At 39.9% G+C, this 26,669-nt stretch overlaps 1 protein-coding gene across 1 annotated transcript in view; it reads left to right on the top strand.

Moving 5' to 3' along the window:
• The first annotated feature begins 264 nt into the window (after nt 1-264).
• Nucleotides 265-26,669, top strand: part of LOC126284564 (alpha-(1,3)-fucosyltransferase 10-like) — a 47,416-nt gene continuing 21,011 nt past the window's right edge. The window contains exons 1-4 of the mRNA XM_049983576.1: nt 265-817; nt 896-974; nt 7,960-8,087; nt 13,471-13,693. Coding sequence (XP_049839533.1) covers nt 734-817; nt 896-974; nt 7,960-8,087; nt 13,471-13,693 — 514 coding nt within the window. The 5' untranslated portion in view covers nt 265-733. The remainder of the gene's footprint in view (nt 818-895; nt 975-7,959; nt 8,088-13,470; nt 13,694-26,669) is intronic.

Genomic DNA, 26,669 nt, shown 5'->3' with positions numbered 1-26,669 from the left:
AGTGGATGAATTCATGCAGGACAATCTGGAAATTTGAGCTGGGTACAATGTGTTACATGTTCCAAGAAATATCCTTATAGTGTTGTTATTTATTATAGTGCTATCATTAATTAATGTAAAAATCATTGTAATTGTTTTATAAATTTTTGACATGTCTCCTGTACGCAAACCAAATGGATTGCAAATGTACGTCATGAGATGAATAAAACACAATTCACAATTCACAATACAAGCCAACTGTTCTCCGCAAACTATGCAGACGACACATGACACATGTCCTTGTTTTGCAGTGAACGAGTGAAATGTCTGACGATCTATCCAGTGCAGCCAACAAGTGACCATGAGGATGGGCATTTTATTTTATTAGACAAGTTTTTAAAGAGTTGTGTGCGGGAGAAACTGCCTTTCTGTTGTTTCCTTGCTATAGTCTCATTGTTTGCAGTGGCAATACGCGTATTAAAGGAGAGGCTTGCGACAGCGAACTAGACTCTTTTTAAGAGGGCGTTGTTTACAACGTCGTAAACTCAGTTACGAGTCCTTAAGGAAGCTGAAGTTCGAAGCAAACGTGGATATGAATTGTCATATCCTGTTGATAACTTCTAATGGGTTTCTCAGAGAAGATTGTACGTCAGGCCAGTTTAATGTAGACGCGCCCTGGAGCTGACAGAAGACATTTGTTAAGCAATGGGCAGTAAATGAAAATAAGGAGCGTTTATCGTTCCAGTAGTTAGTGATGATCCGGTTAAAATACGCTGTGATTTTCTATCTTTGTTGTATACTACTAATATTTTTTACAGCTTTACAGTTATTCTTGGTGGTGCGTCACCCTACTTAATTCCATGCTGCATTCTGCATGTAATTTCTTGCAGAGAGTGATCTTCTTGTTTTTGCCTAGGGTTTTCACGACGTACGGAAGTCCACTGAGAAAGAATATGTTCAATTGGACAACAGCGTACCGAGCATCAGTCTGCATGGTAGGATGTGTTCATAAAATAATAGTATATTCTTTTCTAAATATCATGCAAATTTCGAATTAAATCCGATTGCTTTCCAGTCAAAGTCAGCAGCAGAAATAGATCTCAGTCCTGTATGTATTTCCTTTCATTGGCCCTCCAGATGACAGATGTTGCCTCATGACAGTCTTTATCTCACGACCTAAACATTGTTGTATAATTAGTAAAGTTTCCCTGTATATAGAACATGTTAATCTCTTTAATTATATTCTTTTATTGGACAAACAAACTGTACATAGATATGACTACTGAAACATGTTTTCAAATATATCTCGTGAAAATGAATTTTGATTACAGTTAAAGGAAAAAGAACTGTTAACATCATGATCTGCCTTATCAGATGAGTAACATGAATTATGGATGTATTGATGACAGTTGATTTTGCAATATAATGAGGAAAGGTGACAGCAGTTTCACTTACAATTGATTATTTTTAAGTAAGCTATTCTTCAAGTCTGTACTAGAGGATTTCCTGCCTCACAAACAAAATGGGCAATTCACATTGACAAAGGCTTTTAAACTTGTTAAAGCACTACATGCATCATAACAAATATTCTGCAAACCACTCTGAAGTGGGTAGCAGAGACTACTTAGCATGGTACCATGTGTTGTTTACATGTAACACACTTGTTGTTGTTGTGGTCTTCAGTCCTGAGACTGGTTTGATGCAGCTCTCCATGCTACTCTATCCTGTGCAAGCTTCTTCATCTCCCAGTACCTTCTGCAACCAACATCCTTCTGAATCAGCTTAGTGTATTCATCTCTTGGTCTCCCTCTACGGTTTTTACCCTCCACGCTGCCCACCAATACTAAATTGGTGATCCCTTGATGCCCCAGAACATGTCCTACCAACTGATCCTTTCTTCTGGTCAAGTTGTGCCACAAACTTCTCTTCTCCCCAATCCTATTCAATACTTCCTCATTAGTTATGTGATCTACCCATCTAATCTTCAGCATTCTTCTGTAGCATCACATTTTGAAAGCTTTTATTCTCTTCTTGTCCAAACTATTTATCGTTCATGTTTCACTTCCATACATGGCTACACTCCATACAAATACTTTCAGAAATGACTTCCTCACACTTAAATCTATACTCAATGTTAACAAATTTCTGTTCTTCAGAAACGCTTTCCTTGCCATTGCCAGTCTACATTTTATATCCTCTCTACTTCGACCATCATCAGTTATTTTGCTCCCCAAATAGCAAAACTCCTTTACTACTTTAAGTGTCTCATTTCCTCATCTGATTCCCTCAACATCACCCGACTCAATTCGACTACATTCCATTATCCTCGTTTTGCTTTTGTTGATGTTCAACTTATATCCTTTCAAGACATTGTCCATTCCATTCAACTGCTCTTCCAAGTCCTTTGCTGTCTCTGACAGAATTACAATGTCATCGACGAACCTCAAAGTTTTTATTTCTTCTCCATGGATTTTAAAGCCTACTCCAAATTTTTCTTTTGTTTCCTTTAGTGCTTGCTCAATATACAGATTGAATAACATCGGGGAGAGGCTACAACCCTGTCTCACTCCCTTCCCAACCACTGCTTCCCTTTCATGTCGCTTGACTCTTATAACTGCCATCTGGTTTCTGTACAAATTGTAAATAGCCTTTCGCTCCCTGTATTTTACCCCTGCCACCTTTAGAATTTGAAAGAGTGTATTCCAGTCAGCATTGTCAAAAGCTTTCTCTAAGTCTACAAATGCTAGAAACGTAGGTTTGCCTTTCCTTAATCTTTCTTCTAAGATAAGTCGTAAGGTCAGTATTGCCTCACGTGTTCCAACATTTCTACGGAATCCAGACTGATCTTCCCCAAGGTTGGCTTCTACCAGTTTTTCCATTAGACTGTAAATAATTCACGTTAGTATTTTGCAGCTGTGGCTTATTAAACTGATTGTTCGGTAATTTTCACATCTGTCAACACCTGCTTTCTTTGGGATTGGAATTATTATATTCTTCTGGGGGTATTTTGCCTGTTTCATACATCTTGCTTATCAGATGGTAGAGTTTTGTCAGGACTGGCTCTCCAAAGGCCATCAGTATTTCCAATGGAATGTTGTCTACTCCGGGGTCCTTGTTTCGACTTGTGTCTTTCTGTGCTCTGTCAAACTCTTCACACAGTATTGTATCTCCCATTTCATCTTAATCTACATCCTCTTCCATTTCCATAATATTGTCCTCAAGTACATCGCCCTTGTATAGACCCTCTATATACTCCTTCCACCTTTCTGCTTTCCCTTCTTTGCTTAGAACTGGGTTTCCATCTGAGCTCTTGATGTTCATACAAGTGGTTCTCTTATCTCCAAAGGTCTCTTTAATTTTCCTGTAGGCAGTATCTATCTTATCACTAATGAGATAAGCCCCTACATCCTTACATTTGTCCTCTAGCCATCCCTGCTTAGCCATTTTGCACTTCCTGTCGATCTCATTTTTGAGACGTTTGTATTCCTTTTTGCCTGCTTGATTTACTGCATTTTTATATTTTCTCCTTTCATCAATTAAATTCAATATTTCTTCTGTTACCCAAGGATTTCTACTAGCCCTTGTCTTTTTACCTACTTGATTCTCTGCTGCCTTCACTACTTCATCCCTCAAAGTTACCCATTATTCTTCTACTGTATATCTTTCCCCCATTCCTGTCAGTTGTTCTCTTATGCTCTCCCTGAAACTCTGTACAACCTCTGGTTCTTTGTTTATCCAGGTCCCATCTCCTTAAATTCCCACCTTTTTGCAGTTTCTTCAGTTTTAATCTACAGGTCATAACCAATAGATTGTGGTCAGAGTCCACATCTGCCCCTGGAAATGTTTCAATTTAAAACCTGGTTCCTAAATCTCTGTCTTACCATTATATAATCTATCTGATACCTTTTAGTATCTCCAGGGTTCTTCCATGTATACAATCTTCTTCCATGATTCTTAAACCAAGTGTTAGTGATGATTAAGTTGTGCTCTGTGCAATATTGTACCAGGCGGCTTCCTCTTTCATTTCTTAGCCCCAATCCATATTCACCTACCACCTTTCCTTCTCTCCCTTTTCCTACATTTGAATTCCAGTCACCCATTACTATTAAATTTTCATCTCCCTTCACTATCTGAATAATTTCTTTTACTTCATCATAGACTTCTTCAATTTCTTCGTCATCTGCAGAGCTACTTGGCATATAAACTTGTACTACTGTAGTATGTGTGGTCTTCGCATCTAAGTGTACTAAACATGCAACCAAGTTTCTTGATAGACTTGGTTAATGTTTAGATCAGTTGACTGTATTGGTAATTGTCAAAGAAAAATCATTACCAATTACATTATCTTATCCATAATGGGCGAAGAACACCGTGGTTGTTTTCATAAATATTATTGAGGAGAAAAAACTGCAACTGGCCACACCTTTTGGTGGATATTGTAAAGCATAAAGAAAACCTGTTTCTCAAGTAAGTAAAGTGTAAAGATCTTATATATAATGTAAAAGCTTTTCTAAACAAGAAAATTGTGGATATTCTGTTATAAGACCAACCAAAATAATGTGGAATTTGTAAAAGAAATCATCACTGCTGTCTGATGATGGTTTTTACCCTTTAGTTAGTTGCCGTGAAATAAAGCAGTCATCAAAAAGTGTGGCTGATTACTGTTTTTTGCAGTTCAGTGTTGCCAGTTTGCTGTAAGAATGGAACATCAAATTGTAACACGTAAACTTTTCACGCTAATTAAGGCCATAGAAGCATGGACTCTTTTGAATGTATTTCCACCACTGCAAGTAGTTCCACCCATCAGTTTTACTTCTTCAAGTCCGCACTTCCATGATCATTGGCACCAGCGTAATGTAGGTTCTTGGGACAGTGTTTCATTCAGTGGTTGCCAACCTTGGTTATCTTCTCTCCATGTGCAGAGTATGTTGTTTAGCCTGGACGGCAGTATGATGACTTATGGTTGAATGCCTCGTGAAGCCTTCGTTGGTCTTTCTGGATATTGTCGCTGCACTGTCGTCAAAGATGCGCCAGGTCGACTAACTCCTTAGCGCTGCTTTGGGATCGAATATCCTTAATATCTGACATCCATTACCCGCTGCATCTTCATAGTGTGCGGTCCCACAGTGTGTGTTCTGGTGTGTACAGGTGCAGCTATAATTCATCTGTCTTCTGGTTTTGTACAGATATGCGGCATAAGAGCCGTGGTCAGTCAGGTAATGTATTAACCCACTCAAAGGGCTAAGAAATCTCATTTCATATGTTATCCTGCCTGTGCCTGAAGTGCTCCATTCATTTTGCCACAGTTGTCATATGCAATCTTTTATTGCCTTTTTCAAATTGACCTCAGTTCCAAGTGCCCTTCATACCACCATTTGATTACCTTTCTTTAACCAGTAGAAGGCTCCCCTTTTCCTAATTTCAAAGTCCAGTGGTCATATTCCTAGAATTACTAACAAATCATTTATTCTCATTACTGAGTCTGGCTTGTCTAACTGCAGTCTGTGAGCCAAAATGCTTGCACCATATCCTAAGACTGTTGGTAATATAGGTTGTCTTCAAGGGAAATTGCCTATTTTGCAATGGTTATAATTTTATTCATCAGATTTGTACCTTTCCTACCTTGCTTCCTCTACATGATGTGCAAAGTTATGATTTTTGTTCAGAAATACCCCAGTATATTTTGTTACTATGTTCCTCCTAATTGTTAAATCGTTTAGTTTTATGTTAGGGTTTTTTTATTAGGTTCCCATTCAGCAGGAGATATGTGGTTTTGTGAGGTACTAGTGAAAAGTTTAACACTTAGACATCAGCCCTCAAGGTTGTGGAGGGCCGCATTACATTTGTCTTCTGTAATTCTTCTGGGATCACCACTTCCAAGGAACAGCAGGTCATCTGCAAATGCCACCAGTCCCCATATGTTTCCACTTCATATAACTTCTGTAGTACGGGCCCCAGTGCTACATCCCAAAACTTCAGACCACACCCTGACCCCTGCAGACATTTCATTATTGTCTTGATTATTTTCTTTCCTGGGCATGTTAAAGCAGCATGTGGTGTGTGGCAATAATCTTTCAGGCAGTTATACAGTGCTTCTGGTCACTTCAAATCCCTAAGGTGACCTCAAATCCCTAAGGTGACCGAAGAAATAGAGCCACCATAGGTTATCAAAAGTGTCAGCAACATCAGTCATCATAGCTGGAGTGTACGTAGAATGAATATCTGTCGCTGGCGAGATCACCTTATTAATTGTGTCTTCAGTTGGTTTGCCTTCTCTAAACCCATACTGGCGAGGGCTCACTCTGTGTAGCAGTCTTTGATCTTGTTGTTCTTTGCACAATAGTTTTTCATACCTTGCTGAGAACGTTCAAACATAACTGGTCTGTAGGATTTGGGTATAATTTGATCCTTTTCTTGCCTTTTACTAATTATTACCACTTCAGTGTTTTTCCATGAAGCAGGGACCCTTTCTTGCAAGAGAGTAACTATTTAATTGATAATATAAGGTTTGTCTACTTAGGCAGGAATCCTGTCTGGTCCTGGAGATTTTTCTTTTTCAATCTTAAAATTATTTCCTAATTTCTTCTTGTGCAAAGGGGTACACAAGTTTATTGTTTCTACATTCTTTCCATAACATTTCCCATAACCTACGCTGATCATCTATCTTGCCACCTTTTCCATCATTGGCAAGTAGCAGAATAATAATATTGGAAATAGAGAAAATGCAAAGAAAAACAGCACTATTTGTTACAGGTTAATTTAGTAAGTGCAACAGCACCACAAAATGCTCGGCCAGTGAAAGTGGGAGGGGCTGCAAGAGAGTTGTGCTGCATCACATTTTGCTTTACGCTAAGTCCCAATAGCTTAAATTCGTGGAAAGGTCGAAAAGTGGATTGCTTCTTATTGTGTGTATCTCGTGGGAATATCATAAAGGTAAAATTAGAGAGATCAGAGCTCACTTAGAGACTTACCAGCAATCTTTTTTCCTGAAACTCGCCTGTGACTAGAACAAGAAAAGCAGAAAGTGTTAAGTGAGGAAACTGCAAATCCCAAAATCTTCGGACTTACAAATAAGAATGCCTTATTAACCAGTTCATCCATAATTTGTCAGGATATTTCAACTCAGGAATGTAATGGTCATAAAAGCAACATAACATTATGATAAATTAGGACAGTGAGGTATATGCTTAATATTAAGTATTAGATAAAAAAAAAAAAAACAGCAGCTGATCAGTGTAAAATAAAGAGCAATGGATTTTTTTTCAAAAGAAGCTACTTTCTGAAAAAAAAAGTCACGTAATTGTCTAATTGTCTGTCTGAGCAGATTAGCACTTGTAATAGATTGTTAGTATCTTTACAGAAGTAGCCTACAGTGACTGTGTCTGGGTGTTAATGTGTAACTTGACTTGTTCCACATTCTTGAAGGCTCTTTTTCATGATAGGCTTACAGAACATGATATGTAAATGAATGAACAAGCTATAAAATTACACTGAAGAGGTGGAATGGCTGGCTGCTATTTACCTCAATGAAGCAAATTCTTAGTACTGATTAGACATATTGAAAAGTGAAAAATCTGTTCCTAGTATTTGGAAGTGTTAAGTTTGTTTCTCAGGGTGGAAAGAGGGAGACATTGTGGAAGCATGAAAGGGAGGAAGTGAGGTGGGGAAGGGGAGGGGGCGGAGGGCAGTTCACTCAGACCTCCCAGGGTTATAGTGACATTTTGAAAATTGGATCGCGTAACATCTGTAAGCTACTGCATTCACAGATATTACATGAAAGGGAAAAGAAAGCTTCTGTATGCATTACTTTTTTTCCCAGATTCATCACTGTAGTACATTAACGAATGAACATTAAGTCAGATTTATTTATGTGAAGTGTCCTTTTTAATGCTTTTGTTTTTCTTACCTGATTCTAAGTTGACCCCACAGTATAGTGTATTCATACTGTCTATAACTGAGAAGTGAAAATATTAATTTCAGATGTTAAAGATCCAATTGTACTCTGGTGGACACCATTCACTGGTGACCTAGGATCTGTTAAACAGTGTGGAAACAAACGATGCTTCTTCACACAAGACAGGAGGTTTCAGAACCATCCATTAACAAAGGTATATGTTGTTTTGTTTTGACTCATTTATTGGGTTTGTCATCCTTGAAGTTTCTTCATGCTCTGTGTAGTAGTTTTATGTATGTACTGTCTTTGCATTTGTTCGTAGCATATTCATACTGAGTATATAAGAATTTTTGTCAAAAGTTAAGAGTGTATTCATAAGTACTGTTGAACTTGTTTATACAAAGTTAGTTTCTTTCTGTCTCACATAATTTTCAGCATAATAAAAGTTGCATCGTTTCTTTCCGTGTCAGGTTTGTGTCTCACAATAAACATTCTATCCTATGTTGTAGTACACTATATTATAGTTGTGCTCACACTTGTTTGCATAATAGAATATGCTGTAAGTTGTCCCTGCCTTATAAAAACACACAGGTTTACTCATTATCAGTAATAAATAATAATCTGAGACATCAGCAGATGAGATTCTTTTATTTTTTGTTCTGTTTCTACAATAAATGTTAGCTGTTCACTGTATTCGTAATTTGTGTAGTATTGAGTTATCTCTCTTTATTTAAGAAAATTAACGGATGCAGATTAGAATATTAGTGGAGCTCCACCTCTCTCTCAGAATGGAATATGGCATTAAGAACTTCAGAAGGGATTTTGAAACTTGGATCACATAACATCCTCATGTTACGCCATTCAAGGATACTACAATATATATAAATGACCTAGTAGATAGTGCCGGAAGTTCCATGTGGCTTTTTACGGATGATGCTGTAGTACGGTATACAGAGAAGTTGCAGCATTAGAAAATTACAGCGAAATGCAGGAAGATCTGCAGCGGATAGGCACTTGGTGCAGGGAGTGGCAACTGACCCTTAACATAGACAAATGAAATGTATTGTGAATACATAGAAAGAAGAATTCTGTATTGTATGGTTATATGATAGCAAAACAAACACTGGGAGCAGTTACTTCTGTAAAATATCTGGGAGTATGCGTACAGAACAATTTGAAGTGGAATGAACAAATAAAATTAATTGTTGGTAAGGTGGGTGCCAGGTTGAGATTCATTGGGAGAGTCCTTAGAAAATGTCCATCTACAAAGGAGGTGGCTTACAAAACACTCGTTCAACCTATACTTGAGTATTGCTCATCAGTGTGGGATCCGTACCAGGTCGGGTTGACAGAGGAGATCCAAAGAAGAGCGGCGTGCATCGTCACAGGGTTATTTGGTAAGCGTGATAGCCTTATGGAGATGTTTAGCAAACTCAAGTGGCAGACTCTGCAAGAGAGGCGCTGTGCATCGCGGTGTAGCTTGGTGTCCAGGTTTTGAGAGGGCCCGTTTCTGGATGAGGTATCGAATGTATTGCTTTCCCCTACTTATACCTCCCGAGGAGATCACGAATGTAAAATTAGAGATTCGAGTGCACCCAGAGTCTTTCCGGCAGTTGTTCTTCCTGCGAGACTGGAACAGGAAAGGGAAGCAATGACAGTGGCACGTAAAGTGCCCTCCGCCACACATCGTTGGGTGGCTTGTGGAGTATAAATGTAGATGTAGATGTAGGTGTACATAAACAAAAAAGAAGAATTAGGTATTGTGCTTCTATTTATTTCCTCATTTCATCACAGTAGTTTTATAACACAGATAGTAGGGATGCTTTTTTAGAATAAAGCATAGCAAATTGAGCCATGCAGGTGATTGTGCAACTTTAGGAAATGAAAATTACCAGAAAGCTCAGTATATAGCAAATGAAACAGAGCTCTTGGGCATATACCTAAACAAAACTAAACCATATTTCCTCATAGTGAGTAAATTGGGTTGCAAGGAAGATGAAGCATATGGCTCCAGTCTAAGTAATTACAAACTCATAAATTTGTTCTGTGGAAAAATGCTTAAATTTGGTGCAGTAGGCATTTAAAGCACAAATGATACAGCATGTGATAAAGTCAAATGGTTCAACAATCTTGAGTACTGAAATCGTAATTGAGGTTGCAGCAGTAAATTTAAAGCTAAGGGAAAACAGCCCGACTATATTGTCCCTCTAGAGGTCACCTTGAAGCACCAGTGACGAATTTGTCAAGAGGACTTACGGAGGGAAAAATCAGTGTCTAAAGGAAGTTTTGTTTGTTGGATACATCAATGGAGTATCATTAAAAACTAGCATTAGTTATTCACACTATGACAACTCACTAGTGTTATAACTATAACCACATAAACTCCGAACGTACAAGAATTATAACAGATATACAGGCATGAACTGAGCATGTTCTCACAAACCATAACGGAGGAGGATATGCAGGTAACCACCCTAGAAAACTGCATATCTCATGTAGGCCTATCCCCAACATGCCAAAATATTTTTTCCGTTGTTTTTATGACAATTATTTTCTGGTGCTTGCATATAAAATACAAAATTGGCAAATGAACATGATAGTGTAAAAATTTTATGTAATTGAAACTACACCCAGAATTTTGTGACAGTGGTAAATTTGAAATTATTCAACTTTTTAAAAAGGAAATATTGATGAGTGTAAATCACTTTTTAAGTAGCTGTGACAGCCATTCCTAAACAAAATAAAATAATTTATGATTTAATTGATAACACTTTAGATCACTAACTTTATTTAATAGTTGTTATAATTTTAAAACGGTTAAAACAAAATGAAACCGTATCGGCAGGTAGGTAGGACTGAACATACAACAGCTGCATGGCAATCCAGCACACTACTGGCTGAGCTACTTCACTTATCTGCTGCCTAACTACTTATGACCATATATGAGGTGTATATGAGTTATATTTAAAACTTAAGAGACTTTGTGCCCCCCCCCCCCCCTCGCCCTCCCTAGATAGTGCACTTTAAGACTTCTATGAGTGGACACACCTGAGGCATACTAGGAAACTGCAAAGCCTCATCCCGAACTGAATTTCTGAGATCGGAAGGTTCCCTAGTCAGTCCTTCTAATAATGTTAACACTTCTTGTGCTCTCTCAAATTGTAACTAACTATTGATATTGATGCATGTTCCTTCCCATGTTCCATTCTTTGCTACCCTTATTTCTTCCACTTCATTCTTGTTTTCCTTATAGACTACCCTGGTTGCTTACAGTTTATCATTCAGCTACTGCATTCCGTTTTTCTGTCATTGCTGTCTTTATCTCTTTTTGGTCACCAGTCTGCTTTGAGATTGTGGTTATTTTTCTGTATGTCCAGCTGGCACTGAAACTCCTCTGTGTTTTAATATTGATCTGATGTATTCGTACATTTCTTCAGCACTTCCTTCAAATGATTCATCCAATATCCTCCCCATTTTGGTAGCAAATAAAGTTCCTATACTTTCATCTTGGAAGTTATTGTTATAATGTTTATTTTTATCCTTCCAGTATGCTTCATTTTTAAAGCAGCATAATTATTTTTCCTTAGTGTTTTCAACAGCCAGAAAATTTCATTTGTTATTAAGTATTGGTCAGATTAACATTGGGCTCCTGTATAAGCCCTTCATCAGCCACACTGAAAGTACTTGTTTGTCTAATTACAATGTAGTCTTATTATAGATCTGTTAATTGGTTACCTGTCATTCTATTGCCAAGAATGTTTATGAATATTTTTGTGTTAATGTGTCGATGGGTTTTAGATCAAATACCTCATAAATTTCAATCAGTTGTTCTCCACCATGATTAGTACTGCTTCTCTGCATTTTCCTGCTATTGTACATGAGTCCCTGATTTCTATTCTTGCATTCATGTCTCCCATGATAATTATTTTCTTCCTTCCTGGAATTTTTCCATGATCTTTCAGAGAGTTGTCCACAAAGCATATTTCTCCTGGTCATTTGTACTCTTCATGGATGTGTATACTCCAGTAATCACATTTTCCCTGGCAAACAGTTTCATTTCAGCAAGAATAGTATTTTTGCTGATAAATTCCCAGTTTGTGATTATTTTCTTCCATATTTTCTTGTATCATAATGGGTACTCCTGCTCTGGCCTGTACAGCTTTGGATATTGGACTCAAAATGTGTATGTAATTACCAAATCATCCATTTCAAATGTGTCAAATTCTATGGGCATCACATTCACTTTAGCAGAAATATCTTGCACATTTCAACATTCAGATGTCAGTTTCCTTTCTCCATTGTCAGTCTGTCATCCAAAAGTTCTCTTTTTCCAAGCATATTGTTAAGTTTAGAATTTCATTATTTATGTCCTCCAATCTGGAGGACTGGTTTAATTTATTATCAAGGTTTTTTCCTATCACATTTGATAAACCAATCTAAAACTTCAAGGTAACACTGCTAGTTTTGGTTCAGCTAGGGTATTTGTTATCCCTCATACCTACCACATTTGGCAGACATTCCTCCAGAGGCATCTGCTGGGAGGCTAGCAACTCCACACAGGATAATATGTAATTAGTTTTTAATAAAAAAAGAAACTGATAATTTATGGTCTTTATTTTTATGTAATGTATGCATTTGTTTTTTACTGATAAGTTAATTAGTACAGCCTTGTATCTCAAAATATATCTTTGAACGAAAGCTATGACAATGTCGGAAATAAATGAATAAATAAACAAACAATTAAATGCCACATGAATGCAGGCGAGAGTCTTGGCTAATAGTTCAAAAATAGATGGAAAAGGTTTGACTCCTATTTTTTTCTTTTAGTAATGTTAATATTTGCATTTGTGCCTCCTTAGTTTCTAGTTCAGTGAAGTTTGTTGCATATAAAAAATACCCTATTGCTGCCTCCAGTCCTTAAATTGGATAATATTAGAATATTACTCATTCTTGAAACTGCCCTCTTCAAGTAAACAGCAACCACAGCCACTGCCTGAGGTTTCTGGTTTTCATGACAGAGAAAGTATGTACCATCTTCAAAAGCTCATAATATATATTTAAAAAAGTGAGTTCATTGGTATGTGTGGACACCTTATCTGTAAACATTACCTGCATAAATTAGCTATGTATCATGCACATTTATACAGTCCAATGACTCAGTGGTCAAGCCATGGGTCTATCATTTAGGAGGAGTGAGGTTCAAATCTTTGTCTTGTCATCCAGATTAATGATTTTTTATTTTAATAAATTGTTAATGATCAGTTAGTTGTTGTACACAATGCAAAACAGTAATGTCAGACTTTCGAATGCTCACTTGCTTGAAGTGAAGTGTGTCTTGATACAAAGATTGGAGGGCCTTTCCTTTCCCTTCAGGACTTGTCCTTCCTGCCTTAGCTTACTGTGTTTCCTATCTTTCCATTTCTCTTAATGAAGCTATTTTTGAAAATTTTTTAACTGAGTGTCTGTCAGTCCTCACTTAGTGAGCTCTCTTTCAGCAGCTTGCATCTAGAACATTCTTTTTCTATTCCTGCCATTCCTAGTATTCATTCTTTATTTACTTTAATTTTAATTACTATTTTTGTTGTTTTTTCCTCCAGGCATTTGTTTTCTACGGTTCCCGTTTTGATATGTTTGATCTTCCGTTACCACGTAATTGGGAGAAATACAGTTGGGCTTTATTTCATGAAGAATCTCCAAAAAATATTCCTGCCTTTTCACATTCAAAGGCACTTTCACTATTTAATATTACTGCCACATTTAGCAGGCACAGCCACTTTCCTTTGACTTTTCAGTACTTAAAAGATTTGGATGTCTTGACTGGTAAGTTATAAAGTCATAATTTTCTTGTATTAATTTGTTATATCTGTAATTGATGTCAGTATTAGATTTTTTTAAACTTTGATTGTAAGGAAAAGATAGTTATTGAATGACATGAATGACTATAAGGAAAATAAATAATGGAAGGACTAAAGGCAACAACTTACCAAATGACTGACTGCTGAGCTTCATATATGCACATAAATGAGGCTTCAGTGACCACTTTCAGTTTGAATAAAAACCTTCCGTTCTTTATATTATACCAAGGACTTTCAATTACCAAATTTATTAAGAAAATGCATTATTGAAATGACAAGTTTCTTTCATTAATTTATTGTGTTCCATAGATCCCATCATGAAGAAGAAACGTTAGGTACACTGAAAGAGTCAAGTTTCACTTTAACTTAGTGAAGCAGTTTTTAGAAAATGTGTTAATATACATCTACATCAATACTCTGCAAACCACTGTGAGGTGCATGGCAGAGGGTACGTCCCATTGTACCAGTTACTAAGATTTCTTCCCGTCTGTGGGAAAAATAATTGTTTGAATACCTCTATGCATGCAGTAATCCTCATTATCTCAGTGTTAATGATACATAGGGGACTGTAGTATATTCCTACAGTCGTCATTTAAAGCTGGTTTCTGAACCTTCATTAATAGACTTTCTCGTGATAGTTTACATCTGCCATGAAGAATACTGCAGTTCAGCTCCTTCAGTATCTCTGTGACACTCTCCCATGGATTGAACAAACCAGTGACCATTCATGCTGCCCTTCTCTGCATGTGTTCTATATCCCCTGTTAGTCCTATTTGATATGGGTTCCACACACTTGAGCAATATTCTAGAACCAGTTGAACAAGTGATTTGTAAGCTGATCCTTTGTTGACTGATTGCACTTTTCCAGTATTCTACCAATAAACCGGAGTGTACCACCTGCTTTATCCATGACTGAGCCTGAGCCTATGTGATCATTCCATTTCATATTCCTGCAAAGTGCTACATAAAGGGATTTGTATGAGTTGGCCGATTTCAGCAGTGTCTCATTGATATTGTAGTCGTAGGATACTATGTTTTTTCATTTTGCTAAGTACACAATTTTACATTTCTGAACATTTAAAGAAAGTTTCCAATCTTTGCACCACTTTGAAATCTTATTAGGATTGGGCTGAATATTTATGCAGCCTCTTTCATTAATGAGTGAATAATCATTAAGTGTCTCTAAAATACCAGTGTTTACTCAAGCTAAATCCATAACAGTAAAGTGAACAGGGGTGTTGGTACTTCGAAAAAGGCTACTGCTTCCTCGATTCTGTTTAGTAGCTGCTTTTTGTTCCCTATTGCTAGCTTAATATCTGCATGGCCACATTGGTCTTCATCATAGAACAACACTTTCCTCTGTTCTATAAGTAGGAGAGGCCCTTATACACAAACAGTGTCACTCCCAGCAAAGCTAACAATGATCACCAATCTTTGAATCTAGATAACAGTAATTTATAGAAGACATATGTTTTAATTAGTTTTGAATCTATAAAGATTCCCAGTTTTTTGCTTTGTGTCAGATGGGAGTTTGTTGAAGACTTTCAATCAGAATACGGAACAACAATCTGCACCCAGAACAAAGAGATGAAGCCTCCATAGAAATTATTTATGTGTTTTGCACTGTGGATGTGTGAATTACAGTGTAACTAAAACTGATTCTTATTATCAGCAAGAAATTTTGACAGTGTTCCTAAAACAATTGCACATGACTGAAACTTACCCATAGGTAACAAAAAAGTTAGTAGCAATGTTATGAGAAGGAAAGTTGCTACTCACCATATAGTGGAGATGCTGAGCTGCGATAGGCACAATAAAAAAATTCACACAATCATATCTTTCGGCCATTAAGGCCTTTGTCAGGAGTAGACACACACGCACACTCACACAAGTGCAACTTGCACAACCATCTGCAGTTCAGAGAGCTGAAACTACAATGCGAGCAGCAACACCAGTGCCTGATGGGAGTGGCGACTGGATGAAGGTAAGGAGGAGGCTGGGGAGGGGAGGGGGAGGGATAGTGTGGTGGGAGTGGCAGACAGTGAAGTGTTGCAGTTCAGACGGAGGTTAGGAGAGAAGGTGCGGAGGGGGGAGGGGGTAAGTGGTGGAAAGGAGAGAAATAAAAAGAAATTAAAAGACTGGGTGTGGCAGTGATGTGATGGCTGGGATGGGCCTAAGGGTTGCTGGAATGGGATCACTGTGGCATGGTTTGTAGGTGGAAGTATCTGACAGCTGACGGAGTCCTTCTGCTACGTAATCCTTGCGGATCAAAACTACGGTGGTGAAGCCTTCACTGACCGTAATTATGCTCCAATCCTTGTACAAAAACAAATCTCTCGTGCCTTATCTCTCCAGTCTCCCACCACGTCCCAAAGTCCCACAGTGCGGCCACAGAGGAGCATTCCCCTCTTAACTCAGTACCATCCGGGACTGGAGCAACTGAATTACATTCTCCGCCAGGGTTTTGATTACCTCTCGTCATGCCCTGAAATGAGAAATGTCCTACCCACTATCCTTCCCACCCCTCCTTCCGTGGTATTCCCCTGTCCACCGAACCTACACAATATACTCGTCCATTCTTACACAACCCCGTGCTCCCAATCCCTTACCTCATGGCTCATACCCCTGTAATAGACCTAGATGCAAGACCTGTCCCACACATTCTCCTACCACCACCTACTCCAGTCCGGTCACTAGGCACGACAACCAACAAGCTGTCTGTCCGCATGAACGGCCACCGACAAACTGTGGCCAAAAAACAAGTGGACCACCACGTAGCTGAACATGCTGCCAAACATGATAGCCCTCATCTCAATGACTGCTTCAGAGCCTGTGCCATATGGAAATTTCCCACCAACACCAGCTTTTCTGAATTGTGCAGGTGGGAACTTCCCATGCAATACATCCTATGTCCCCGTAACCCTCCAGGCCTCAACCTTCTTTAGTTACTGTCCTCACCCATCTAGCCCCCTCCCTGTTCCCATTCCAGCATTACACAGCTTTTCACCACCACACCCAGTCTTTCAATTTCTTTTGCTTTATTTCTCTCGTTTCCACTACTTACCCGCTCCCCCCTCCTCACCTTCTCTCCTACCCTCCGTCTAAACTGCAACACTTCACTGTCCGCCACTCCCATCATACTATCCCCCTCCCCTCCCCGCCCCAGCCTCCTCCTTACTCCCACCCAGTCGCCACTCCCATCATGCACTGGTGCTGCTGCTCACAGTGTAGTTTCAGCTCTCTGAGACTGCAGATATTGTGTGTCGTGCGTGTGTGTGTGTGTGTGTGTGTGGGGGGGGGGGGGGGGGGGTGTACTGTTGACAAAGGCCTTAACGGATGAAAGCTATGATTGTGTGAATCTTTTTATTGTGCCTATCGCGGCTCAGCGTCTCCGCTATATGGTGAGTAGCAAATTTCCTTCTCTCGTATTGAGTGGCCACAAAATTATTTAGCAACCATATTGATGCTGCTGCAAATGTTTCTGCAGCACATTCTATATCAGTTTGTTATTTATCTTGTCTACACATCTGGTATTCAGCATTCTTTTGTGGTACCACATTTCTGTTTGTTGTGCATGTTTTAGTTGTGTCAAAGCTTATAGCTGAGACAAATATTTTTAGAAAAGTCCTCTGAGCACTTAAATTTAAATTATATGTTAACAATAATTCTCTTGCTCAAAATTACTTTCCTTGTCATTGCCCTTGTACATTCTCTAGCATCTTTACTTCAGACAGTGTCAGTTCTTTTGCTGCTCAAGTAGGAAAACTTCCATATTACATTTAGGGTCACATTTCCTGGCATAATTTTCTCAGTATCGCCCGACTGAATTTGTCTACATTCTATTATGCTTATCTTTATTTTGTTGATATTTGTCTTTAACCACTTTCCAAGAAATTAACCATTCCATTTAACTGTTCTTCAAAGTCCTTTGCCATCTCTGACGGTATTACAGTGTCATTAGCAAAATGCCTATCATTTCATCTCCTTGGGTTTTAATTCCCTTTACCAGTTCCTTTTTGGTTCCATTTATCACTTCCTCAATGAACAGACTAAATAATGTGTAGGATAGACTACAGCACTGTCTCACTCCTTTCTCGTCTGGTGCTTTTCTTTTATGTCCTTAGTCTCTTATGACTGCAGTCTAATATTTTTTTACAAATTATAGGTAATCTTTCTTTCCCAGAATTTTATTCCTGCTGCGTTCAGAATTTTAGAGAAATTTATTCCAGCCAACATTGTCAATTTTTTTTCTTGAAATCTACAAATTTGTTCCTTCAGTCATTTATTTAATTTACAATTTTAAACATGGCTGTTATTCAGCAACCAATTATTTGTTTCAACATAGGATTATACAGCCATCTGGTTATGGTTTACCATTTGTTACACTTACCTAGGTTTAGTCACCTACTAAGGATGTATTCAGCAGTCATACTAAATTTTCTATGTATTATTTTATAGGATTTACGAAAATTTCATATGAAGAGGACGCCCTTAGTAGATATTGAACCATAGGTTAATGTACCAAACAGCAATTTGCAACTGGTTGGCTGTATAATCATATGTTGAAAATTTATTTATTTATATATTTTTTAAGATTAGTCATAGGGTCAATATTGCTTCACATATCTCTGCGTTTCTTTGGGACACAAACTGATCTTATCCAAGTCCAGGGATGTCCAGTCTTTCCATTGTCCTGTACACAATTTTTGTTAAAATTTTACATTAAACAGATGTTTCAGTAATACTCACACTTTTCAATGCCTGCCTTCATTGTAACTGGAACTGGATTATTATCATCCCCCCCACCCCTACAAGACATCACACTAATACCGTTTAACACCAGCTCTGACTTAAATAATGTCCTTAGTTCACAATTCAGTGAAGACGAGAATTCATAAGTTTCTTCCTTCATGCTGTATTCAACTAAAGCCACTCATTGATGATCAGATCCCACAAGAATTACCAAATTGCAGGGATGTCAATTACTATGTTTCATCTGCTGTTCCAAATATTCCTGGACATTTTCTGTCTGATTAAGATTGGGTGTTTTAGTGGACATTTGAGGTACAGTAAGGTGCCATAGTATTTGTCAAGCAAGGAACATATGCATGCAGCCCTGTGAATATGGCTGTTGTCATTGTGGAAGACAGGACTGTCCTCGACATGCACGTGTGTAATATTTCCATAAGCATTGTATAGAAAGGTCTACACTATACAGAAGGTTTCATTTGAAGTAGGCTTCCAGATGATCTGAAAAAAAAATGGAGTGATAAACCACATTTATTCATATCCAGGTTGAAATGCATCCTTGTGGCACACTCCTCCTCTGTAAAGAAGTTCCTCACAGAAGTAGAAAACTTTTCTCTGTAATGTGTTATTTATTCATGTACTCTCATTTTTTTTGTTTAGAGAATTTCTAATCAGCATTCTGTAAACTGTGTAGTGACTTATTCCATTACCATGGTTCCGTGGAACCTGACAGATAAACAAACAAACAGCTTACTCATCATAGTGACTGAGAAAGTTCAAATCCTCATTCATGTTCATAGGAACCTGAATGAGTTGGCCCTAGTCATGCCGCAATAAAAAAATTGCAGAACCACCTCCAGCCTCATCTTAACTCTCCACATTGTCTTGGGTTGTCAGTGCACTTTGTTCCTTGCAGCATTTGAAAAGAAGCAAAATCATGACTTTTGGGATCACACTACACATCTTCAGTCAGCTACTGCCCAGTTTCTGCATTGTTTGCCCCATTGAAGATTTGCAACTTTGTGTCACTGTGAGCAGTGGCTTTATGTGAGGTCCTCGGCTCAAAATAATCATCGACTTCAGTCCCCTCGTCAGTGTTTGCTCGGAAACTGATTGAGATGGATGTTTACTGAAGTTTACTGACTGCAGCAGTTGCTATTGGGTTTGAAATCAGTTGTCATTGGCAAGGCATGACACTCACCGATGGTCTCTGTCAGATGGATCTTTTTACAACCACTGTTCGTGCACTGTGTTATGTTGTTGCGAATGTTGTCCATAGCTTCTAGATTTGATAGGCTGTGTTAATATACCAACATACTGAGCAACTTTGTTCGTGGTGTAGTCATGGGCATATCAGAACAAGGTAGCTCCTTTTTGTTATGTCTCAACTTTAACTCACCTCACTTCTGATTTTGTGCTACCGATACCCTTTTACTGCCATGACTTAACTCAGTGGTGGAGGGTCAAATCACTATCGAGTATTAGTTGTATACACCATCTACGGTGCTCCATGTCTATCCTCTTGCTATTGTTTCCCCTCCCTTGGGGAACATGTCTGGAATGTTTTTAGGAATGTGTTCTGCATTTTCAGTACCAACATCAGAACAGTCACTCAACTTTTTTTTTCGTTCCTTTTTTCTTTCTTTTTTCCCCTTATCCTATTCTTCCTCCACTTTGGCATTTGAGGTTCCTCTTCTTCTTCTTCTTCTTCTTCTTCTTCTTCTTCCTCCTCCCTGTGTGCTCCTAAAGGCCAGCTCATGTGTATGACATGTAACATGAGCCTGGGTAACATGTAATTCCCAGCCCCAGGTCGACTGATAGAGTTCGCACGTACCCCCTGGTACAGGCCATGCCCGCAGAAGTGTTATTTCCTGAGCTGCAACCTTCACAAATTGCCAATTTGTCCCTGTGTCAGGTGTTCAGGAGGTGTGACCCGAGGTGCGAACAGTCACCTAAGGTGTGTGTGTCCCTTCTGTGGGGGAGGGGGGAGGGGGGAGGCGGGGGCTAGTTGGAAAGTGCGCGTCATCAGACACGCTGGCAATCATGGGGATTTTCTTGCAATGATCCAGTCGTCGTCTTCACAGTCAACACTTACTAAACGTAAACAGAATGACCCTTACAATTCGAAGACCTTCCCAACTGCACCAAGGTTTCTCGTGATTTCATGTAATGAAGGAGGTCAGTCCTTTGCTACAGTAAATCCATTTATTATTCAGAAAGGAATGGATGCAGTTGCCGAGTTTCCGGCCCTGTGAAATCCTGCTATCGTTTAAGCAGTGGCAGTTAGCTTTTGGAGCCTACTTCTGATTCTCAAGCACAACTACTACTTACTGCTTTGCTCTTCCATAACTATCCTGTTTGTGTTGAGGCCCATTGAACACTGAATTCTTGCCATGGTGTGACTTACACTAGGCTGCTCAATGGTCTGACCGAGGCAGAAATCCAAATGTACCTCTCTGATTGGGGTGTCATTGCAGCCCATCGGGTGATGAAATAGGTAGATGTGTCTGTAGTGGCCACATGCACTCCTTTTCTCACTTTTGATAGGGTGGTACTTCTGTCAAAGAGCAAAGCAAGCTATGAAGTTATCACAGTCTGACTGTACGTTCCAAACCCGATGTGCTGCTACCGATGTCATTTTTACAAACACACTTGAGTGTCCTGTCTACATGCAGTCAAATGTGTAACCTGTGGTAGGGATACTCAAAAGGGCAATTGTCTGTCTTCTTCTCCCTGCTGCATCAGTTGCAATGGCGACCATGCAGCCTCCTCCAAAGACTGTCCTGTGAATCCAGAAGAACTGGGTGAAGGAAGGTGCCTTACTGGTCGCTCGCAAGTTGTTGGCTGTGTTCTACCATCCATTTAATGTACTGTTCTTGCTACATCTCACTCCATGAAGGACTGGCCACACAGACATGCAACCTCAAATTTAGCACCGCGGTTGTAAAGTCACCCATTGTCACAGTAGCATCCCTGTCTCCCCCTCCAGCTGTGTAACAAACTACTAGAATTTCGCCTCATGGCATGAAGTCATCTGCCACACAACAGGCAGGTTGGTAAGGACAGAAGGAATACTACTGCAAAGACTTCTTATGTCCCTCCAGCCAACACACATATGAGTCTTCCTGTACCTCTCAGAGAGGCTCCAAGAAATGAAACAAAGTCAAACAGTCCTCTCCTTTGCCGACTTGGAGATCCTCTTTGACAATGTTGCCATGTGATACCCTCACCTGGTCAACTTCCATGTCCCTGGTGCACACCGCCAAATGTTTTTCTGCCCTGGACACCACAGACTGACAGAGGGAGAATACCAATGCCTCTGTAGATCTCACTGAGCAGGATCCTCCAGCCTCTGCACCGTATAGCAGTGAGTCTTCAGAGGCTAGCAGTCGGCAGCCGCTGATGTGACACCCCTACATTTTTCTACCCTCCCCTTTCCTTGTCATGATTTTCTTCCAATGGAAAGTTTGTGGCCTTAGATCCAACAAAGAGGACTTAACAGCTGCTCTTGAACTCGCAGCATCCTCTTGTTATCTGCCTCCAGGAAACAAAAGCTGCTCATCTGGGATGACGTTCATAGTCAGACCATCTCCCTGACTACCCAGCTTCAAGCTGTTGCATTCTGCATTTTCCTTCCTCACATCACTTTCTTCCTTTGTACCAGTTACATCCCTCCATCATTCAGTGTCACCAGGATGGACTTCTTCCAGATTATTGGGCAACTCCCACAACCCTTTCTGCTGCTAAGTGAGTTCAATGTGTGCCATCCCCTTTGGGGCTCTCCCAGAATCTGTCAGAGAGGTGTGCTCTTGGCTGATCTTCTCCATCAACTTAACTTTGTCTGCCTTAACACATGAATGGCCACATTCCTTACAGATTCGATGCACACCTATTCCCAATTGGACCTCTCCTTCTGCACTGCCCAGCTTGCCCATTGTCTTGAGTGGTCCATTCTCTCTGACTCATTCTCGAGCGACCATTTCATGTGTAGCTATCCATTTGCTGACTTCTACCTCACACAAGTTTACACCCAAATGACAGCTTTCTAAGGCTGATGAAGGTTTTACTCCTCCCTGGCGACCTTTGGTGAGCAGCATTTCACCAGTTGTGACAACAATGTAGAATATCTTACAAACATTATTTTTACCACCACAGAATGTTCCATTCCTCATACTTCCACTTTACTGTGCCGTATCCCGGTCCCTTGGTGGACTGAGGCATGCTGCAATACAATTTCCATGCGACGACATGCTCTCAATGTTTATAACCATCATCCTATGATAGCAGACTGCATTTGTTATAAACAGTTGCACACACAGTGTTGTTGTATTCTTTGTGGTAGCATAAAAGATAGCTGGATTTCACTTACGAGTTCTTTTAACAGTTCCAGTCACTCTTCTCTTGTGTGGGTCAACCTCCAACAGCTCTCTAGGACCAAGGTCCATCCCTCAATTTCCATCCCGACACTAGCAGATGATGTCATAGTAGGCCCCATTGCTATCTCCTGCTATTTCCACCCACTGTCACCCTGCCTTCCTCCATTGGAAACCAGTGGAAGTGGCTCGGGTATTACCTTTCTCTTCTCAGAATCATGAGTGCTACAATTCTGCCTGTACTAAGAGGCAGTTAGATTATGCTCTCACTTCATCCTGATACTCCACCACAGGACCAGACGATGTTCAATTCAGATGTTGCAGACCCTTTTTCTTGTGGGCAAGCACTTTCTCCTTCACATGTACAATTGCATCTGGGCAGATGGCATGTTTTCCAGATGCCATCAGGAAGCCACTGTCATACATAAGCCCAGTAAGGACAAACACCTTCCTTCTAGTTATCGCTCCATTTCTCTCACCAGCTGTTTTTGCAAGGTTGGGGAATGTATGATCCCTGCCTGGCTGGCACGGTGGCTTGAGTCTTGTAATGTGGATTTCGAGCACGCTGTTCTGCAGTCTGTGGAGCAACGGGTGGAAAATTTAGTTATTATTTTGTTTATATTGCCGTCCTCAACACAGGCTCTCTAACTACAGTGTTGGCAACCAGAAAGTGATTAGCAAAAATGTGATGCCTGTAATTAAAGTTCACTGTGGCCACTCTGATGGAGAATGAAAGTTATTGATTATTGAAGTTCGTTACTCTGAGGGTTTAGGATGATGTCTGGGATTCACAGAAAATGCAGTTTACTATAACAATTTTCACTATATTCTGAAAATGATAAAGCATAAAATTCCAGACAAATGATTACCCATATCAGTTATTGTACTATCAGAGCTGTTCAGAGTCTGTTGCGTGTACCCTATTATCCCTAGATAACAAAACTGTTCAATAACCATTATCGATGTAGATGTTCAAAGTGAATGCTCGCCAAAATTTGTGTTAATACTCATCAAACACCACGCTAAGTAATGGTAGAAAGTCTGTCCTGTGGTGACACATGAAAATATGACATACACAAATTGAGCATAAATCACTGGATTTGTTCTGTTATTAACTCTTTACCCCAATGCGAACTCATTGTTACGTGCATACCAAGTTACATAATACGGCATCCAAGGTTGTTCCTGGCTTCTGCACAAACGCGACGCGGCCTCCGGCATGGAGTGCGCGTTGATACGAATCTAGGAGAGAACTGGGGCCTGACTGTAGCTCGCAGCGCTCTTGCTTATATAGCCACGGTGTGGACCTCCGAAGGTGCAGCCAACATCATTTGTCTTACTGACTAGTCGCTGGGGCTAGCAGAACACCACTTCAAGTTACTAAATAATTAATTGTTTCATTCGCTGAAGGCCAATGAAGCTCTCAGTTTAATTGTGCACTCAGCACACAGGTACGTATCTATAATAAAATTCTAATGTGGCAGGTTTAAATACTTTTGGCTAAAGAATTATTTTAGTTGCACTGCATGCAATAGATGAGCTCTGAACTTGCCCTTTGGAGACACACAACAGCTATAGTTTTATAGCTACCTTTTTGAAACTTATCACATCTTTGTTATTATAGCATATCTCCATTCTACCTAAATCTAAACATCCTAGCTTTATCTAATCACTTACTTAATCTATCTTGCTTCTGAACTTGTAGGACACAAAAACAGAAAATCGTGAATTTCAACCAAAATATTACTTTGTGAGATCCAGCATGCTGTTTCGATTAAATTACAATGTAAAGTGAATCGAAATATAAATTTTTAAGTTTCTAGCTCCTTCCTATTGCGCCGATGTTTTTTATGTAAAACATCCAAATTTCAAAAACTGTTAAAGTTACTAAACTGAAACTTAAAACATTATTATTTTAGCATCATTCCTGAGATTCTATCAACTTTTCAGATTATTTACTTTATTTTTACACTATTGCGCAACATTCGTGATGTCGTAACTAGTTACAGCAGACTAGGCTAGCACACAATGGAAAGCAAATGAATTTTATATGGCGTGAGTAGGCTGCTTCCCTACAAGTCGACCATCTCATCACTTTGTTAAACCATGTCCAGAATGATTTTCTGCGGAAATGCCAGACTGTGGCCATGTTTTTAGATTTGGAAAAGGCTTAAGACACCTGCTGGAGGACTGATATCCTCTCTAATCTCTACACATGGGGCTTCCATGGCAGCCTGGCCCATTTCCTTTAGGAATTTTTAAAAGACGGAGGTTTCAAGGTATGTCAGAGTTCTGCCTCGTCAGCTTTATCCAGGAAAACAGTGTGCCTCAGGGTCCAGGCCTGAGCATCGTCCTCTTTGATATTGCCCCCACAGGGCAACTCCAGCTCCATTTTCATTGATTATTTTGTCATCTATTGGAGTTCTCCGTGGACTTGTCTCCTTGAACAGCATCTTCAGCATTGTATTGATCGTCTTTACACATGGAGCATTGACAATGGCTTTCACTTTTTCACTGACAAAACCATTTGTTTGAATTTCTGGTGGCGGAATTGGTTTCTTCTGCTGTCTTTACATCTTGGGCCTCTTGCTCCTCCATTCACTGAAACTATGAAATTCCTGGGGCCCATGCTCAATAGGAAATTTTTTGGTCCTCCCTTGTCTCTCACCTGGCCGCCTGCTGTACGCGATACCTCAATGTCGTGTGTGTTCTCAGTGGTACTTCCTGGAGAGTGGATCAGACTGCCCTCCTCCATTTGTACTGGTCCCTTATCAGTGCGAAACTAGACTATGGGTGCTTGTTTATGCATCTGCATGTCCATCCGTCTTACCTCGTCTTAATATTATTCACCATTGTGGCTTCTGTTATGCCCCTGACACCTTTAACACTAGCCTGGTTGAGAGTCTTTATGCAGAAGCTGCTTAACTGCCACTGTCATACCACCATGACTTTCTCCTCAGCAGATATGCATGCCATTTGCTTCTCATGTCCCCGCCCCCCTTCCTATGCCTCTTTAGCCAGTATGGGCCTGTCCCTCTTCTCTGTTACCTCCTAGAGTTTGCTTTCACCTATTGCTCCAACAACTTAACTTCATGCTACCTGCCACTTTCCCAGTGGCTGTGAATCCTTTACCACCTTGGCTTTATGCAACAGCCGTTGTTCACCTTGGACTTCATTCATTTCCTAAGGACCCTACTCCAGCCTCGTTCTATCGCCATAAGTTTCTCGACCTTCGCGCAGAACTTCATAATAGTACCTTTGTGTACTCTGATGGCGGTGGCACTGATGTTTTTTGGTATCGGCTTTCGGAACACTGCTCAGTATTTACAGTGGAGCTCTTCCCCCTTTATCAGGCCATGCAGTACATCCGGCGACACAGGCTTTTCAATTGTCATCTGCTCCGACTCTCTCGATGCCCTTCGGAGCCTCTGCATGCTGTACACTGTCCATCCCTTAGTGCAACGGGTCCAGGAAAGTTGTCGTTTGCTCACTCTTGATGGAGCCACTGTGATCTTTTTGTGGGGCTCTGGTCACTTTGGTCTGACAGGAAACAAGGCTGCTGGCACTGCTGCCAAGGCCGCAGTGCTTGTTCCTCGGCCCGCTAGTTCTTCTGTTCTCTTCACTGATCTCTGTGTTGCCGTCTGTCAACAGGTGGTGTCACTTTAGCTTCACCACTGGTCCTCCCTTCATGGAACAAACTCCAGGGAAATAAACCTCTTTCAGTAGCTTGGTTGACCTCCTCTTGACTCTCTCACTTTGAAGAGACTGTTTTAGCTAAGTTGCGTATCAGGCACTGTCTTTTTAACCATCACCATTTGT

This window comes from Schistocerca gregaria, chromosome 1 (genome assembly GCF_023897955.1).
Source record: "Schistocerca gregaria isolate iqSchGreg1 chromosome 1, iqSchGreg1.2, whole genome shotgun sequence".
NCBI classification, from domain to species: Eukaryota; Metazoa; Arthropoda; class Insecta; order Orthoptera; family Acrididae; genus Schistocerca; species Schistocerca gregaria.
Note: the sequence above shows the minus strand (reverse complement) of the source record. Positions and strands in the feature narration are given on the sequence as shown.